General features: G+C 35.0%; 1 protein-coding gene across 1 annotated transcript in view; it reads right to left on the minus strand.

Annotated features, from left to right (window-relative positions):
- Positions 1–1,416: 1,416 nt before the first annotated feature.
- The window catches only part of MMRN1 (multimerin 1), a 64,498-nt gene continuing 46,296 nt past the window's right edge, over positions 1,417–19,618 (minus strand). The window contains exons 6-8 of the mRNA XM_082838326.1: positions 17,277–19,262; positions 3,593–3,745; positions 1,417–2,374 (exon numbers count right to left, since the gene is read on the minus strand). Of these exons, the coding sequence (XP_082694452.1) occupies positions 1,953–2,374; positions 3,593–3,745; positions 17,277–19,262 (2,561 nt within the window). The 3' untranslated portion in view covers positions 1,417–1,952. The remainder of the gene's footprint in view (positions 2,375–3,592; positions 3,746–17,276; positions 19,263–19,618) is intronic.

Below are 19,618 nucleotides of genomic sequence, written 5' to 3' on the forward strand. Positions count from 1 at the left end.
CTGTGATATGTGTTGTAGTGTGTTCATTCCTTTTTATTGATTGGCAGTCCTCTGCTGCATGGGTATGCCAGAGTTTGCTTAACTATTCATCTATTGCTGGACGTGTGGGTGGAACCTAGTTTTTGGCTATTATAAATAAAGTTACACTGAACATTTGTGTACAACTCTTTGTCCGAACATACACTTTCAAGTTTCAGCAAATTTGAAAAATTTTTAAGTTTCTGCCATGAGGAGATAATATTTTCACTTCCGAGATTGGCAATATTTTTAAAAATTGTGAGTTTTGATGAGTATGTGTTGGGGGTAATGAGTACTCTTTAAACATGAGCAAACTGGGCCTATGGAGTGGTACAAATCTTTTCAAGGGCACCTTGATAGTACGTTAGAAAATAAAAATATATGCTTATCCTTTGTTCCTGAAATTCTCACAATTTGCTGAACTATTGGGAAAATTACCTTCTTCCTGCTTCTGTTCCTCATAAGTATAAGGAGAATAATACATGATACATATCTCACACGGTTAGTATGTTATACATAGGATTATAGTAAGCATTAGAGTAATTGATTCATGAAAAACGTTTGCCATACCAAAAACTTCTTACTTATTATTTTTAGGATAACTTATAGGAATCTCTTGTTCAAAACTATCTTGTTAAATACATAGGGAATATATGTTTAAGGGTGTTCACTACAATAACATTGTTATAATGAAACATTGGAGATAATGCAGATGGCCTTCATAAGAGATTATTAAATCAATTATGGTACATCTTAGGAGGTAACATACAGAAAGGATGGATGTGAGTGCTGGAGAAGAATGGCTGATTCTAAATACTGCCTCAGTCCTTCCTACTTGTGAAGCTTGGTCCATTCCTTAGTCAATCGCTGTTCAACCATAAAAATGATGATAATAATACCCACCTTATAAAAGCTTTTGTAAGGCATCAGTATAAGTTGCTTAGAAGAAAACCAAAGCAGAGGGAGCATCCCATAAATCCATAAATTGTAGTATCACCATGGCATATATGCACCTGTTATAAGAATAAGGCAGGTCTGCATGTGTTACCACAGGATACTCATTAGAGAAAAGTGTTATTTTTTTCCCCTGTAGATATTGTATGATGGAGGCAGGTAAAATGTCCACTTCTGTATTTTTAGACTTGGGTGTAAGTGTTCAAATGTGTCAAGTACTACTTTATTCTCTAATTATAGGAAGGGAACAATAGTTTTTTTTAAATTTTATTGAAGTATAGTTGATTTACAATGTTGTGTTAGTTTCTGGAGTACAACAAAGTGATTCAGTAATACATATATATATTCTTTTGTCAAATTTTTCATTACGGTTGATCACAGGATATTGAATATAGTTTAGGAAGGGAACAATAGTTAAGCATATTTTAAGTTTCTAATTCAGCTTTAAAAATTCTCATTACAAATGAAAATTTTAATATGTAAAATTAATCAGCTCAACAGGAAAGAATAAAAATCAAAGTTAAAAGAAACTTCTTGGTCTTTGAGTACTTTATTTGAATTTGTGAATTTAAGAAACATACGTTATATATTTATGTACACAGAGAATAACAAAGTTAAATGTTCTATTGGAAAGACTACTGTGACTGGCAATATTGAGTGATTGTCATTTTATAATATTTCTTTTACACTGAAATGCCTTAACATGAAAAGACAAAAATAGGAATGGTTATGCTAACAAATGCACTTTGTTTTCCATGCCTCTAAATCTCCTTAGGAGCAAGAACTCCATATACAGGTTGTCCAAAAGATATTCAAATGATTTTATGAAATAAACAAACTTGCAGCCTTACTCAGATTTTAAAAAGAAGTTGGTTTTCATTCATGTGGAAAAACCAAAAACAGAGCAAATGTGCATGCAAAGATAAATAAAAACACTGGCTGCTTCTCAGTAAAGGTGACAGTCTGTCTTTCACACTAATTTATGTACGGTATAATAAGTAACCACTAAATGTAGTAGCAGGGGGAAATTTGGCTGGAATTGTTCCTTTTACAAGGTGCAACCACACTTCCTGCCCATAATTTAATTCTAATAAGGCATCCCCAGTCAAAACCCTATCACAGCATATCTCACCGTTAATACTTTCAGACTCAAATGCAAGCTTGTCTACTCCATCAACCACTAAAAATCCAGAGATATGAGCACTAAATGACTCAATGGTATACTTAAAAACATACACCCCAAGATAGGGGATTCTGAATTTTCCAGTTCTTGGAGTATATGAGGCTCCATAGTTGACATCCAAGTTATTAAATAAGATAGGACCAGGTGTAGTCATTCCATATGTATGAGATGCAAAAAATGCCACCATCGGTGCATATCTGTAAGATCCTTTTGAAAAATCTGTTAGCGGAAAAAAATGGAAAGAGTTAATTTTCATGTTTTGATCTTGTTCTGTTTATATCTTTATCATTTTATGTCGGTTACAAAAAGCGTTAGTAGAAGAAAAAAGGTCATTCATCAGACTTAACAAGGGCATATGTGTCTGGGTGTTTGCCCCTTTTCTTGCCTGAACTACCCGAAATTGCTTAGCCTCTCTGAGACTGTTTCTCCGTTTAGATCAGGATAGAATGGTGGTAGTAACACTCAATACCTTCCTCATAGAAATGCCTCAGAGATTAATTTGCATGTTGCTTTGATCTCTCCAGAGATGAAGGAATTCAAAGCACTCTGATTATTATGGTGTGTCAGAATGTTTTAAAGCCTCTTGCAGGAATTAAAGCTGATATGATGCAGAAACAATTTTTCCAGCACCTTGTCAAACAGTTTCTAGAGGCTAAAACAGAAACCCAATGAAATTGTATGCACTATCGAGAAGTAGACAAAAGCAATCTTCTATGTAATTAATGCCAAATGTACTTACAAAGGCTGAGATTTAAAAACAGACTAAAAAATGTACTCTTTATTATGCAGCGCACTATTAAGAACAGCCTGATCTGCAACATATTTTTTTGCTGTCATTTTAAAGAGAATATATTTTAAGCCCTGCACACATTTTCTTGTATAAAAATCAGAAATGGTACGCTCTGGAAGTAAATCTATAGCAACCAATACTTACGAAAGTAAATGGGCAAAAAGGCATCTTGTTCTACTCAATACATCTGAGCATGTTCTAACAGCCCTTAGCCAGTCAAAATGACACTATGAATTTGACCTTCATAGAAGACATACTGCTATTCACTTGTTATGGCTTCATTTAAAGGATCAGATCTGATATGAATCAAAGATGTATTCTTTAACAACTTGTTTGAGGAGAAAAAGTTTATACTAGTTCGACATATATATATATGTATTTTCTTTTAAGATGCACTAGGAAAAAAATAAGTGGGGGGGGGATTTTCACTAAACTGCCTCTATTATACCAATATTGACAATTTCAACTTGTGTATATCAATGAGTTTACCTGACAAAATCATGTACGTTATTCACTTAATTTGAGAAGTAAAAGGAATTAATCCTCAAGTGAGTCCAGATTAAGCAGGTCTAAACATTCATTCGTAAACAGTTCAAAAAATGTTTTTATGACCTTGAGCAAATCCAAGGATGCATGTACTTTCTTACCTGGAGCTAAAGCATTTTCTTCCACCACCTTGACGGTACAGTTGTCACCAGTAAAAGGATGTCGGCAAGCACAGATAACGCTAGTTCTTCCATTTATACATGTGCCCCCGTTCTGGCATGGGGATCTACTACAGTCTGAATACTCCTCTGTTACTGAAAAAGAATCAAGATGAAAGAGGGTAAAAGTGACCTGTTTTCCTTTTGATCTCAAATCATAGTTTGCAGCAGAATTAGAATTAAGGAAAATGCATTCCCAGGCCCAGGACACCCACCAATGTAATCATGGGACTTCATGCAAATCTCTGAACTACCTGAGCGGCTTCTTCTGAAGCCCTTTCCTGCTTTGTGGAAGTGGGACTAATTCTGTGATTCACTGCATTTATGTGTGGTAAATATTAAGATTTTGGTCAACTGTAGAACAGATAGACTATCTGGACACACAATCATGTATATTTGGAACCAGTACATGACAAAAGTAATATTTCAAATCATGGGAGAAAAAAAAGTCTATTCAATAAATGGTGCTGAGCTAATTGGATATCCATAAAAATATAAATTCCATGTGTGTAAAAATACTAAATGTGAAAAAAACATATATGATTGCATTACAATCAAATAAAAGGAATATCTTTGTTGAGCTTTAAAATTTTGGAAAGCTCTTTCAACACAAACAAAATAAACAAAACCCAGAGGCCATAAGAAAAATCCTGACATTTGACCACCTAAGAATTAAAACTCATTTGCAATGAAAACCACCCATTATTGAATTTCAAAGTGCCAGATTAAGAGAAACTATTTTTTTTTAACAGCTACAACAATGTAATGCCTAATTATAGCAAATGAAAACTTCTGACTAATCCAAAAGAAAAAGTATGTAAACCTGTAAAAATAGTGAAAAGTGGGCAAATAATATGAACTGGCAAATCATTGAACCAAAACTACAAAAGCTCATTAAAATTTTCAAAACTTATTCAACCTCACTACTAATTAAGGAATAACAAATTACCACCAACAACATTTTATCAGGTGGCAACATTTAAAAACTAAATAATCATGCAATATGAAGGAAAATGGGCATTCTCATACCATGTTGGTTAGAGCTTATATTGTTGGAACCTTCGAATAGGAGGACAATTTGACCATATTTGACAGAATTAAAAAGGTTCTTTTGCTTTGGAGTCAGAAATTTCTCCTGGCCAGAATATATATTCCAGATACCCTTGCATACGTATACAAAGATAATTATTCAAGAAAGTTCTTTATGATATTACTTGCACTAGTGAAAAATTGTAGGACACCTACATGACCATTGATGAGGGACTTATTAAATGAATTTATAGTATCTTTTCATCAAGGAATATTAGACAGCAGTAAAAGAGTGGGGTAAATCCCCAATATGTTTGATTTGCTGAAGACGGCAAGTTTCAGTTCACTTATTAGGTATAGAATAATTTCAGTTATTTAGGAAGCCTCAAATTGTGAATATGGTTATAAACATAATTCATAATTACGTGGAGAGGAAAGGTTGGAAGAATACATTACTGGCCACAGTTACCACTGTGGCTCCACCTTGTGGAAATAGTGTAAACAGTTTACAATTCACTCATTTCAAATCATGGTCACTGATGATTTTTAAAGTTAGGGTTATTTGTTTTAACATTTGTCTCAAGAGTGAGATCTATAAATATTTTAAATAATTCTACCTCATATTTAATAATTCTAATTCATATAAAATGTGACCAAACTGCCTGCCTGTATAATTAGAATTAAAAAAATTTTTTTGAAGTGTAGTTGATTTACAGTGTTATGTTATTAGTTTCAGGTGTACAATATAATGATGCAATATTTTAACAAACTTACTCCATTTAAAGTTATGATAAAATATTGACTATATTCCTATTTTGAGAAAAATATTTAATGGATAGTGTCAAGTAGAGAGCCTTATAACATACAACCAAAGATTGGTTGGCACTGATTTGTCCATTGAAACTATTTGTATTTCATTATGCAACCAGCTACAAATCTACTTTTGTATATCATCTGACTCATATTTTTTTACTTTATTACTACAATACTTTAAAAATGGTTAGCTCCCTTTATAATAAGTTCCTGTACATATTTGTGCTCAATAGGCAATTTCTTCTTGAATTAACAGTAAAAAATCAGACTCCAATAAAGCATCATTTTCTTTTTGACGTCTTTCCTCATCCCTTTTGATAGAATTAATTGTATGAATTCTCTTCTTTGTTGTCTGATGCTCTGAAGTTCTGTTGAATTTATCATACCCTACTGTAATTGCTCACTTGTCCTTACTTCCAATGAGTGTGGGCTTTTGTGAGGTGAGGGCTGAGGTCCTCCATTTCTTAAACTTTGTGTCACTATTGACTAGCACAGTGCCTGACATATAGAAGTGCTAAATTGTCTTTTTAAAGATGAATAAACAAATCAATGGAAGATGGAGTAGATGACCTCATCCTTAATCTAATACTCTTATCCCTTCATCACATGTTCTAAAACATCATGCAGAGTTCGATGCTATGATGTCACTGGCATGTTTTTCTAGGGACATAGAATTATTTCAAGCAGACTTTCCACAACTTCTACCTTGGGCTTCCATAACCTCTTAAACTCCTTCCAGTCCATTTATTTTCTTTGTTGGTGATCGTACAATTAGTTAAGTTCTGCCAACTCAACATTCTACTGTCTTGTGCAAAGAGCATAACTAATCTTTTAATATTCATTTCCCTGCTCTGAACATGACTAAAATTCTTCTACCACTGTCTTGGAACGTTTCATAAGTCTCAATTTGTTCTGATCTTTGCTTTCTGTGCCCTAATATGTGCTCACGTTACACTTTTCTATTAATCCTACTTCCATATTTCATAAATATTCATGTTAAATTTGAACTGACTGAAGAGCTCCTTACATTTTCAATGCACTGTCTTTGCCAGTATTTACCATTCTTTATTTTAATTACTTGCTTAATGTCTGAACTCCGTGAGAAGAGGGATTGTGTTGAATTTACCACTCTGTCCACTCAACCTTTCTTGGCGCTCATTCAGCACTTATTCAATAGGTATTCAATGAATAAAATGAAAGGCCACTTTATGTTGATGTCTTCTATTTTTATTTATAGTACCCCTAACATGTCATATGTAATATGTTTTACATAACATAATGTTTTACTTTTCTTAATTACTTATTTAAATTATTTTTAAATTTGTAAAGCTTAGTTCTATTTTAGCATCAGTATTTTCTTCATTTAAACAGTAACGTTGTAGAGAGCAGATAACTCTGATCTCTGCTTAGGGCAGAAATGGAGTTTGAAACAGGTTAGTGAGGAGACCTATCACTGCCTCTGGGTGAGTTTTGTCATACACAGGAAAACATTATACAAATCCACCAGTATCTGCTCTAGATACTCTATCCACACAACATTAGAACTTTTCTTTATCTTTCATCCTGATGCCAATGCTCTCTAACATGTTTTCACCCTCATACCGATGGACACATTAATTTTCAATGCTATTCTGTTGCATCATTTATCAAAATTATACCTATCAAATAATACTTATCCTTCCATTGCTCTAAAAATACTTCATATGTCCCTTTTCAACAACTTCTAGAAATGTGAACAGTTGTTTATATTACGTTTTCAAATTCATTGCTCTAATCACTCATATCCTGTTCATTGGTGTATAGACAGATGGCAATATTGTTTCCAACCATCTTTACTACTTTTCCTTCAATTGTCAGTTTTAATTTTTGTTCTTCTTTTTAAATCGCATCTGTTGTTCTTGATATTGTTTCTGGGATCTATTTTCTCAACCTTTCAAATATAATTTAAAGCTCATTTAATCATATCAGCAATCTTTACCAAATGAAGTAGCCGTGTCCCAGATGATTTATTATAACCCTTGTCATTAAACTATTTTCCTTTATCTTAAGCCATGACCCAGAAAATTTAATGTTTTTTATTTGATATTATCATCTGTTTTGCCTTTTTCTCATAATCTTCCATCAAAAGAAGTATTAAAAATGGCAAATATATTGAAATATGCTCAACAACGTTAGTCATTAGGAAAATGCTAAATAAAATCACAATTAGATACAGTAATACACTTATTAAAATGGTAAAATAAACAACATTGACAGTGCCAAGTGCTGACAAGGTTGTGGAGCAATTAGAATTCTCATACATTACTCATGGAAATAGCAAGTGATTGGCCTGTCCTTATAAAGTTAAAACTGTACTTATCTTACAACCAAGCTATGCTACTGGTACATATTAGCTCAAGAGAAATGAAAACATATGTGTACACAAAAGCCTTTATGTGAATGTTTATAGCAGCTTCATTCAGAATCACCTCAAACTGAAAACAGCCAACATATCCTTCAACTACTAAATGGGTAAACAAACTGTAGTACAGCCATACACAATGGACTACTACTGGGTAATGAAGAGGAATACATGCAACAACATGGATGGATCTCAAACATATTACACTAAGTGAAAGAAGCCAGACTCAAAAGCTTACACACAGTGTATGATTTAATACACTTTGAAAATGTAAGGGAAGAAAACAGATCACTGGTTGCCAGTGGCTGGGAGTGGAGGTAGGGTTTGACTACAAAGTTACATAAGAGAATTTTGGGGGGGTGATAGAACTGTACTTCATCTTCATTGTTGTGGTGATTGCATGACTACACATCTGTCAGAATTCATAGACTGCACATCAAAAACAGTGACTTGAATTCTATGTAAATTATACCATAAAAATCAAACCTCTCCCCAATATTTTTACTTCTATTATTTTGTTTGCACAGGTCTCCTACCTCACTATGTCTTCTTGTCTTTTTCTTTTTCTTAAAGACTTTGAGTTCAGAGAATCACGCACTTTCCTGGTTCTGATTACTCCTCCCCCAACCCCCGTGCTCTCTTCAAATAAAGGAAATCTCCATGTTTCTGTCTTCAGTTCTTTTCTTTTTCTTTAGCTACCTGATTCACTTCTTTGCCCTCAGATATCACTTCTGTGCAATAATTTCCACTTTTTATCTACAAACGCTCTTTTGGTTCCAGACCTACATTTGTAAATGACTTCTGGACATTTCTATAGGGATAAGAGATCTTTAAACTCATGTATCACAGAATAAACTTCTCTTCCTGTGTACAACTGTACTTCCTCCTTAACCTTCCTATTTCCATTAATGGAATTGACCAACTTCCCATCATTGATGCTTTATTTAAACTTTGGTGTTATTCTTTATTCTAAGAGTTTGTATTTTCAATTAGCTGTTTTCTACTGAATATATATTCACTTTTAACTAACATTCCTAGTTTCCATTTTGTTCCTTTCTCTATCACTATTTGAAGTCTTCATCTATTCAAGCCAGGGCTGCTGTAATAATTTTCTGACTGATCTGTGGAAGAATGCAAAATAAATCGTAATAATGCACATACGAGGTGATGTCATACTCCTGCTCAAAAATGTTTAATTGTTAACAATAGGATGAATTTAAACATATTATACTCAACACAGTGTGTAAATGGTTGATTGAATAAATGCTCAGCCCAAAGCTACCTCTTCCATGAGATTTGTCCAAACATTCAGTTCTCAATAAGACACGAAACTCTTATGATAATGAACTCCTATAACATTCATTTAGTGCTTAGTATAGGCTGTGGCATGTTTCTTTTCTTTCACATTCAAAACAGCTTTATAACAGCATAGTGTTCAAAAGCACATGGAAAAAATTTTAAAACTTAAAACATAACAACCAAATATCACATTACTCTATAGGTACATCTTCCACTGTCAACTTTTGTTACAACAAAATAACAAAGTTTCCATTATATCCCCAGTTGCCTGCAGAATTCACTATTTTTCCCACAGTTGAAGCCTATCCCACCATCTTATTTAATAATACTGCACTTGGCTCCCAACACACTCAGCACATCCCACAAAACTCTGCTTCTCTACCTTTCTCTGCTTTTTCTTTTATGCATAATATTTATCACCTTTTAACATACTATGTAATTTACATTTTTACTTATGTTTTTTTTCTCTATCCTTGCTAGAGCGTAAACTCCAAGAAGATAGAATTTTTTAAAATGTTATGATGTATCCAAAGCATCTATAACAATACCTAATTTTATTGGCACAATATTTGTGCTGATGCCTCTCGAATCTAAATATCCATGAAAAATTTAAAATTTAACGCTTGCTTAGGATTATGAAGCCTGGAAAAGAGTTCTTAAAGGACTGTTGATTAACTATAAAAATTGATTTCCTTTTTTGTAAAAGTTAGATGTGTATTTTAATTCCTATATGACTCTGGCACATTGACACACAATAACTTTCTTTCACTGATTTCTTTAGCTGTCCAAACACTGTGTAATAATTTTTCTGGTAATTTGTTCGAGAGGTGAAGAGACTTGAGTTTTCATTAATCCATAGTATCAACAAAGTGCCATGTGATATTTTCCCCTAAAACAATGATATTCAAAATAAACAGCTTTGAATAATTCAAATTAAATTTATAATAAAATACTTATTATTTCCATTCAGATCCACTTTGAGGCTGTGTATAGTAAAACTGGCAATTACAACTTTTAGGGTATGTTTTTCAAATTTCGTACGCAGTTAATATATGGCAGAGCTATTTTTTTATGCTGCAATTTTTTTGTCAAGATGCGAGTATCATGTCCACTCAGACTGCTGTGCCACATGGTCACAATCTGTGATTTAATACTCCCAGCACATTCTTTTTCATGTTTGATAATCAATACAGCACAAAATAATACTATCATGTGCAATTTTGAACTTATAGTGTTGTCAGGGACTGGTGGAAAGACATCTATTCAGTGTATTTAATTACAGACCAGTTAATAATCAAATTTGGTGTCAAAACTTTGGTGTCAAAGAAACAGTCTGTTGTTGAGAAATAGCTCCTGTGATTCTTGTTAGAAAATGAATCCCAGCATATGCAGTGACTATGTAAATGGAACCTGGTATCCTGTCCCATTTCCTTTTTATTGTCAGACCATGTGTCGTAAATTTTGGTTCAGATGTGAGTGTCAAGTGCATGAGTTTCTGACTGTTCACCTTAGGTACCATGGTCACTTTATTGCAAGACATGAAGCAGGAAAGGATTGTTAATTTTGTCAGCATCCTCTCTTCAACTGTCATCCTTCCATACAAAGGGGCATCCTCTGGAAAACTAGGGGAGTCTTTTCTTCTCCCAGGGAACAATGAACAAAAACAAGTTCATTTAATATTCTTTTCAATACTGATACGTTTTATTGACACAAACTGGGGAGGCTGTCCCCAGAAGACAGGTTTGCTAACCAACTCTGACACAAAGAATATCTTTAATATCATGAGCAGAAAAGAGTCAATATAACAGGCCTGAGACTGCTGCCTTTAGAAAGGCTGACTTGCAAGGATTTTCCCTTGATCTATGCCTGGGAACTTGGCTTGTCTCTATTCTCTAACTATTTAAAAAGTGTCTTTTGCAGTGCCCTGACTCTTCAGACAAGCTATATGGTTTATGCTGAACGTCTACTTTCCTTTTAGAGTATGGAGTTTTGGTATGTGCTCAACAGAGGGTACCTATGTGACCAGCCCTATTATGGAGTGAGTGTTTGTGTCCTCCAAAAACTCATAGGTGGAATTCCTAACTCCCCTGGTGATGGTACTAGGAGGTGGGGCCTGTGGGAGGTATTTAGGTCATTTAGGTATTTAGGGTGGTGCCTTCACGAATAGGATTAGTGCCCTTTTAAAAGGGACCCCAGAGAACTCTCTCACTCCTTCCCTTTCTGCCATGTGAGAATAAAACAAGAAGTTGACAGTCTGCAATCCAGAAGAGGGCTCTCATCAGAACCTGACCATGCCGGCCTGATCTCAAAACTGTGAGAAGTGAATTTCTCTTGACTATAAGCCACTTTATCTATGGTACATTGTTATAGCAGTGTGAGCCCCAATAAAACCCTTGAGAGCTTAATATCTGACGGTCTTCTCTGGGCAGAAAAATTGCACGCATGTGACTGCATTTTTTGGTGACTGGAAAACAGAACATATAGAAGTACACCCCCTCATGGGAGGGAGAGAGCATAAGAAAGCCTATGCATGGATTTCTCCAGACTCCACCTGGGTCTTTCCCCCTTGCTGATCCTCTCATCTATTATTTCACTATAGTAATCCTTAGCTGTGTGTATAACTAAATGCTGAGTCCCATGAATGCTTCTAGCATAGCAAGCTTGTGTGTCATTTTGGATACCTTACAGAACACATCGTAAACTCAATTCAAGTAGCTATCCTTCAAAATTTAATTAACTTGTATTCAATATTTTGTATAGAAGTCAACTTATCCTGAGGTATATGTGAGAATGTTTATTTTTTATGATATGGAAAAGCATATAAAGAGTTGAAATACCTTGGAAAAAACTCTTGTTAACACTTTTGTGGATATTTTTTAGTGCTTGTCAGTACCCATGCATTTTTATACATTTAAGCCTTTATATTTTTAATCCTGTTCTTTTTGATTTATTATGTGTAAGCATAAGCTCATTTATCAACATATGCTGAGTTTAAAACACAGTGACGTAAATTAAAGATGGAACAATGGAATACGATGAGCATTTAAATTATGTTGCTACATGGAAATAATTACCTATCAAATATTAAGTGAAAATTTTAGAGAAAATAAAATATAAACATCGAATATAGCTGAGAAAATTGTATCATATAGTCCTAACTACCTCAATAATACACTGTATGAAAGTTGATTTCCTTGATTCTCAAACTTTGTAAGGTAGATATGTTATTCTAATTTTATAAATGAGGAAAGTAAGTTTTAGAAAAATAAATGACTTTTACAAATAAACACATTGCTAGGCAGGACTTAAACTTTGTTTTCCTGATTCCAAGTTCAGTGCTTCTTAGTCATCACAACTGCCTCTGTGCTGTGTCACAAAATTTAGAAATGGTTTTAAAGTGATGTAAGACAGTAAAATATTCACTAGGTTCTTATTTTTTCTTTTAAATTGCTTATATTCACAGAAATGATAATTTAAAAAGTTGTATTTGGTATACTGCCAAATCTGTTACAGAACGTAGTCTTTCTTAAGAAGAGTAGTTAAAGTGACAGTGATGAATAAAAGGTTTATTAAGGAGAGTTAAATATACTTGGTAAATACTGGAGGAACGGTTAAAATAAAAAGTCAATGGTCTCACGAGCAGAAGGCGCATCGTCAGCCATGCTGCTGACATTGTTAACAACAATTCAATTCAGGATTCAGCTCCTCTTGCAAGGCAAGCAGCCCGACCTGCTCTGCGGGGACAAATCTGCCAATTGCTCCACAAACAAATCTTCAAAGAGGAAATAAAATCCTCTTGGTGTCTACTGGACTTTTGTTTAGAAACAAATCAAATATTTAGGGATTCAACCAGAACAGTTTATCTATCAGAATTGGCCTGAGAGGAATCATAATTAGCATAACTGGATGTGGGAATGGCTCAGAAGAAAGTGATATGGAAGAGAACTCTGAATGTTACCTCCCACTGCATCAGCTCAGAGAAGATATGGTGAACAACTGATGCCAGCTTTCAATGACAACTGCCCATTGGCCATTAACACAGAAAAGCTAAACTGAAAAGTAGCCCTTTCACTTCCTTCTGGTCAACGCAGAAACAAGTGGTAATATTTGGGTCCTCAAGAAAGCAAACTCCCTGGGAATATCTATGGAATATTCAGATATGACCAGACTCTGAGATAGATATGATTCGTCAAACACAAGCAGAAGGAAGAGAAAGGCAGGTGAATAGACTTCACAATCTACTTCAGTACAGTAGTTGAGCGGAGCCCTGAGTCCAACAGACCAGGAGTCAGGCTCCATCACTTACTAGTTGCATGACCTTAGGCAGGATACCTTAGTTCATCTCTCTGAGGGTTAGTTTACTTACCTTCAAAATAAGAATAATGATAGCTACCTCATAGATATTAAATGAAAGAACATATGTAGTATAATTTGTACAGTGCCTGGGATGTAGTAAGTGTTAATACATGGTGTCTAATATTACATCATTATAGTATTACTATTATTAGGCTTCAAAGGAGGTTATCAGTTATTAAAATTAAGATTAAACAGAAAGAGAGTTACAGACATAGAAAACAAACTTATGGTTACCAAAGGGGAAAGGGGGAGGGAGGAGGGATAAATGAGGAGGTTGGGATTAACATATACACACTACTCTATATAAAACAGACAAACAGGGCTTCCCTGGTGGCGCAGTGGTTGAGAATCTGCCCACTAATGCAGGGGACACAGGTTCGAGCCCTGGTCTGGGAGGATCCCACATGCCGTGGAGCAACTGGGCCCGTGAGCCACAACTACTGAGCCTGCGTGTCTGAAGCCTGTGCTCTGCAACAAGAGAGGCCACGATAGTGAGAGGCCCGCGCACCGCGATGAAGAGTGGCCCCCGCTTGCCACAACTAGAGAAAGCCCTCGCACAGAAACGAAGACCCAACACAGCAAAAATAACTAAATAAATTAATAAACTCCTACCCCCAACATCTTAAAAAAACAAACAAAAAATCCAGACAAAAAACAAGGACCTACTATATAGCACAGGGAACTCTACTCAACATTTTGTAATAACCAGAAGGGAAAAGAATCTTAAAAAGAACATATATGTATAACCATATAACTGCATCACTGTGCTGTACACCTGAAACTAACACTATATTATAAATCGACTATACTTCAATTTAAAAAAAGCAAAAAAAATTAAATTTTAAAAACTATGTTTCTGTGGTTTTTCTTTCTACAAACTGCATTTATTCTGCAAATGATAGTGGCTATAATCTGAATAATATTATTGTGAGATTTGTAAAATCGTGATAAATTACCTTCTGGTGTTAGGTAGGGGAGTAATGTGGCTAGACAGTATTTACAGTATCATAGCAAAGGTCAAAGGAAACACAGCCAAATTTAACTAGTATGTCAGTGTGTCTCACAGTTGGTATCCAAGGAAGTAGTTTATTTTGCAATTGGTTTATTCTTAGAGGAGAAATTAGCCTGAGTCCACTGGTTTCATTATCTTGCGTAGACTTTACCTGCTCAGCTGTTGAATGAATACCATCAGTTTTATGACCCACAGAAGCAGAGCCGGCTTAATGAGCACGCATATCTACGCATCCACTTGAAAGGGCCTCACACATTTTGGTTGCTGATCCTGCGGTACAGTGAATATCTGCCCCACACATGAAATTAGGCCAATTTACCTTTATTGCCCTGACATCATTATGGGTTATCTTTACAAAGATAAAATAAAGAACTTTTAATTAATTATTAACTTGAGGCCTAGAAAAATTCTACTTACAGTAAATAAAGGAACAAGAAACAATTATATCAAGGCATCATTAAAAAGAGAATCAGTACTAAGTTAATTATTAGCCCATTAAGCCCAATATTGAGTCAACTTGATATAAATGTCTCAATGCAATTTTTATAAGCTCCTAACATGCATTCTTTATACTCTGAAAGTTTATTAGTTCTTATGTTCTACTGAGTCTCTTAACTCAATTAATTTTGAAGCTATTTAAATTTATACTTACTGTAGAGATACGGGTATTTTTTGGTTTAAGGAAAAAAGAATGACCCAGTTTGCCTGGTGTATGATCACATATCCTGCAGAGTTTAACTGAAACTCATTTGCAGTGTCCACAAGAGAACCAAGGATTAAAGTAGTTTGGAGAAAGAGCAACTCAATATTTTTCCTAAAATGATTATTGTAAGAACATCTTGTACTGAAATACTACTTTTCTCTTGGAAACATGTAAGCCTAAATAATTTGTTCTGTGATCCCACATGGTAAGATTAGTCCTCCTGGGTCAGATTAATTTGGAAGGAGTCATAAATAAATACAATAGCTTAAATAGTCAAGAGACAACTCAACTTTGTATTATTCTGTGATTTTTCATATTCTCTGAACATTCAGAGATTAAACATGAAGGGTCATGTTAAGCTAGGATAATAATTACCCTTTTGTAATGAAAAAGCAATAAAATTCATCCAAATGAGTGTATATTTTAACAGCAGACTCATATGAGAGGTTCACTGTATTTCTTTTAATAAGAGTCCGTAGCTATTCTTTTCATTGTGGAAAGATTATTTAATATTACTCATATGCCAGACATCTTAATAAAACACTTCTTTCATACAGAGAGACTATTAAGTAGTTTATATGCACTACGCTAAATTCCTCTTTCTTCCCAAATTTTTGCTTCTCTGGTGTTTACAACATCTGTCAATGGTACTTCTACCCTATCATTTCCCAAATGCAAAACCGCAGAATATTCTAGATCTCTCCCCTCCCCAAGTGCTGTGTATTCAGGCTGTGAAAAGCTCATGTTGTTTTACAGCAATCCAGTCTGCAACATATTTCTACTAATGAGCTCAGGAAAATACCTACTGCAATCCCATCTCATAAAAGGAAGAAGCCGAGACCCAGAGAGGGGAATTACTCAAGGCTACACAGAAACATACGGAAATAACTAGGACCGGAATCATGATTTGTTGTTCCTTAGACCATTAATTTTCCCACAATATTTCTGTTTCTGTTGATGTTACTTTCATGACACTATTCATACCCATCTCCTCTGATGCAACTACCTCTTCCTAAGATCTGGCTTTCACTGATCTTGCCAATAGTGTCCTAACTGGTATCTCTGATTTCTTCTTTGTAGTCATGCTACACACTACTCCTAGCTTCGTGCTTCTGAGACACAGTTCTCACCATACCCAATGCTCTGCTTGAAATTTTCAAAGACCGTTCTTTACAAAATCATGTCTACATGCCTTGAATGTATCTCCCCAAAATTTATATGTTCATATCGTAACTTCCACAGTTGCTGATATTAGGAGGTGGGGCCTTTGGAGGTGCTTAGGAGATAAGGATGGAGCCCTCATGAATGGGATTAGTGTTCCCAGAGCTCCCTCACCCCTTCTGCCATGTGAGGAAACAGCATGCAATTACTGGAACCAAGTGAACCAGAAAGAGGGCCCTGATTTTGGACTTTCCAGTCTCTAAAACGTCGAGAAATAAATTTCTGTTGTTTCTAAGCTACCCAGTCCGTGGCATTTTGTTAAAGCAGCCCAAAGGGACTAAGATACTTAGCTTGTCATTCAAGGCCTTCTGTGATCTGCCCAAACTAAATACCTGCTCACTGTACCTTCACTCAGCCAGACAGTCATTCAACAGATACTGAGTTCCTGTTGCATACTGACACTTTGCCAGGTAACACCAAAACGAATAGGATACAATCTGGTCTTACTCATCAGGGAGCTCATTGTCTAATAGCTTCCTTTAATTACACATGTAAAGAAAAATGTTCTACAAGGGCAAACTTGATTGTTTTATAGGGGTCTTGTCAGAAAAAAAGTTAAGAAATATGTAGAAAAATATTTACACTATAAACAGTTGTTTTGTATTGATGCCTGCTTTATATAGGATAAAATCAGCTTCAAATAATATATCAGGGATCTTTGAATTTCTTAGCTATTTACTCAAGTTTAAGTAAGTGCTCTTTATATCTTATGGTCTTGCTAAACCATACAGACCTACTAAATACCACTTAAATAGGAAAAGAGATTAAAAGTTAATTTTTAACAATAGCTTACCAGGAAGTAGAATGTTGTCTGTGTTTCTTTGGGTCCGGCCCATCAGGACAGTGGTCAGATTCACTGTTGGTTTCTTAAGTGTATTGGGTTTCTTCAGCAATGGTTTTATTTGCTTCTGTGACTTGACAATGTTTGCAAGACTACCAGACAATGATTGATTTATATACCGAGTTAAATTAGATAGGGCAATTTGAGTTTTTATTTCAATCACTGATTCCACAAATTCTGTCAGACCTTTCTGAAGAAGCTGAGTATCTGGTATGGAACCTTTTATCTTGGGTATGGTAGCATTCAGTTCTGATATACTTGTAGAAGCATCATGACATATTGTTAAAGCTTCATAGAGAGTCTTGTTAAGTAAAGAGAAATTAATGGAAAGATGAATGGATTTTGCTTCCAGTGCTTTAAATCTGGAATTTAGTACCTGCAGTTGTAGAGCCTGGTCTCTCTCATTTGTAGCCACAAAGCCTTTTTTTAGTGAAACATAATAAGGTATGAGCGTCTTGGTCACTTTAGACTCAATGCCTTGCAACCGAGTTTCAAAATTTTTGGAAATGTTTGTGGCTGAGAGTATTTTTTCCTCCAAATGACTCACAATTTGCTGGTATTTTATCACTTGGGAACTGGTTTCATTGACCATTTGAGAAATCTTTTGAAAGTTGGACAGACTTAGTTTTTCATCTTTAGGAATATATGCAAGGGCCTTGGCAACTTGCAGAACAAAGTTATATCTCTGATTGTCATTGACCAAAATCTCAATAGAATCATTCAAACGTTGGAACTGAGAAATGAATGTCAAAATGGTCTCCATATTTTGGGTACATTTGTGATGGACCTCAGGATCATACTTCGTTGTATCTAAAGTCTCTTTTAGCATGTAGTTATCTTGAATGAAGTCAATGGCATTATTTATAATAGTTATTGTCTTATTTAGACCATCTTCCATTTCTAAGGCATGTTCATTGATACGTCTGTCTAAGGAATCCCCACGACTCTGTACTTCATTTCTAAGTAAGTTGTATCTTTTTGTAAGTTCTTTGATAAGCAAATTTAGACTGCTAACAGCAGTCATCAGATTTTCCACTTTTTTCTTTGTAGCTACTACTTCCTTTGGTTGCTCATATGTCATTGTCTCTCTAAAGGATGCCCCCTGCTCGAGCAAGGGTTGAAGAATCTCCATATCGTAAGTCAGATCATTTAGTTGCTCATTCATTTTATCCATCTTATTGTCCATTGGAAAGAGAACCTCAACCAATGTTTGGTTTAAAACTTGTAAATTCTCTTCTGTGTCCTTAATTTGAAATTTAAAATCATCTCTGCATTTGGATAACATGTGTTCACATTCCTCCCTGACAGATTCTTTCTCCATCTCCAAAGCAAGGGTGAGATTGTTAATCTTGCTATCTTGGGTGTGCAAATCATCGATCATACGCAGCAGCATCAAACCCTGCTTCTTTACAGTCTCATGTAGAGTAGACATGTATTCAGTGGCGTTATTGCTAACTGATCCAGCGGCTGGAACGCTCTTCTGATTTGATACTTGTTCAGTTGATAGAAGATGCTCCTGCATGTCCTTCATTTTAGAAAGGGTCTTGTTGAGGGATTCATGATACAGAATGCTCCTTGAGCGCTCCTGTTCTAGAGCACCTTCTAAATGAGTCTGCTTTGCTTCTAGTTCTTTAATAGGCTTCTCACATGTAAAAGTCATTTCTTGTCTTACATTCACAATGCGATTTTTTAGATCCAGTATATCAGTCGAAGTGGGCCTATTTTCTTGCATTAAAACAGACTTTTGCTGGACTGCTACTGAAACCACGGTTTCATTCACTTGTCGAATTATCTGTCTGGTGTTTTCAAGGTCCTCTGAGAGAGTTGATACAGTCTTGAAGAGCTGCACTATGGTCTCCTGCATGTCATTTTGAAAAATTTTAAATTGTTCTCTTACTATATCTTTCACCAGATCATTAATGCTTTTGGATTTTAGACCTGGAGAAAGAAATAATAAACAACAATAAATGATACATGATTTTAATAATGTAAACTTTAGATAGCTCTAAAAAGATAAAAGTTTGAGACTAAACATTAATGACATGAAATAATGAAAATATCTCTTGACTACATTTACTTATGAAATTTTAAAAAAATTACTAGAGTTCATATAAGGTGGTCACCCTCTTAACTGATAAGTCTGAGGGAAAAAAATCAGTTTCCGGGAACACGCTAGAATCATAGAACTAAGGTTCTCTGGACAAAGGCATAAAGGAACTACTACCGACTTCAGTTAATACACCCTTGTATGCAATGATTCTAGCCTTAGTCTTGCATAAAAATGAATGGTTTGG

Source organism: Leucopleurus acutus (genome assembly GCF_964270905.1).
Source record: "Leucopleurus acutus genome assembly, chromosome: 4".
NCBI lineage: Eukaryota > Metazoa > Chordata > Mammalia > Artiodactyla > Delphinidae > Leucopleurus > Leucopleurus acutus.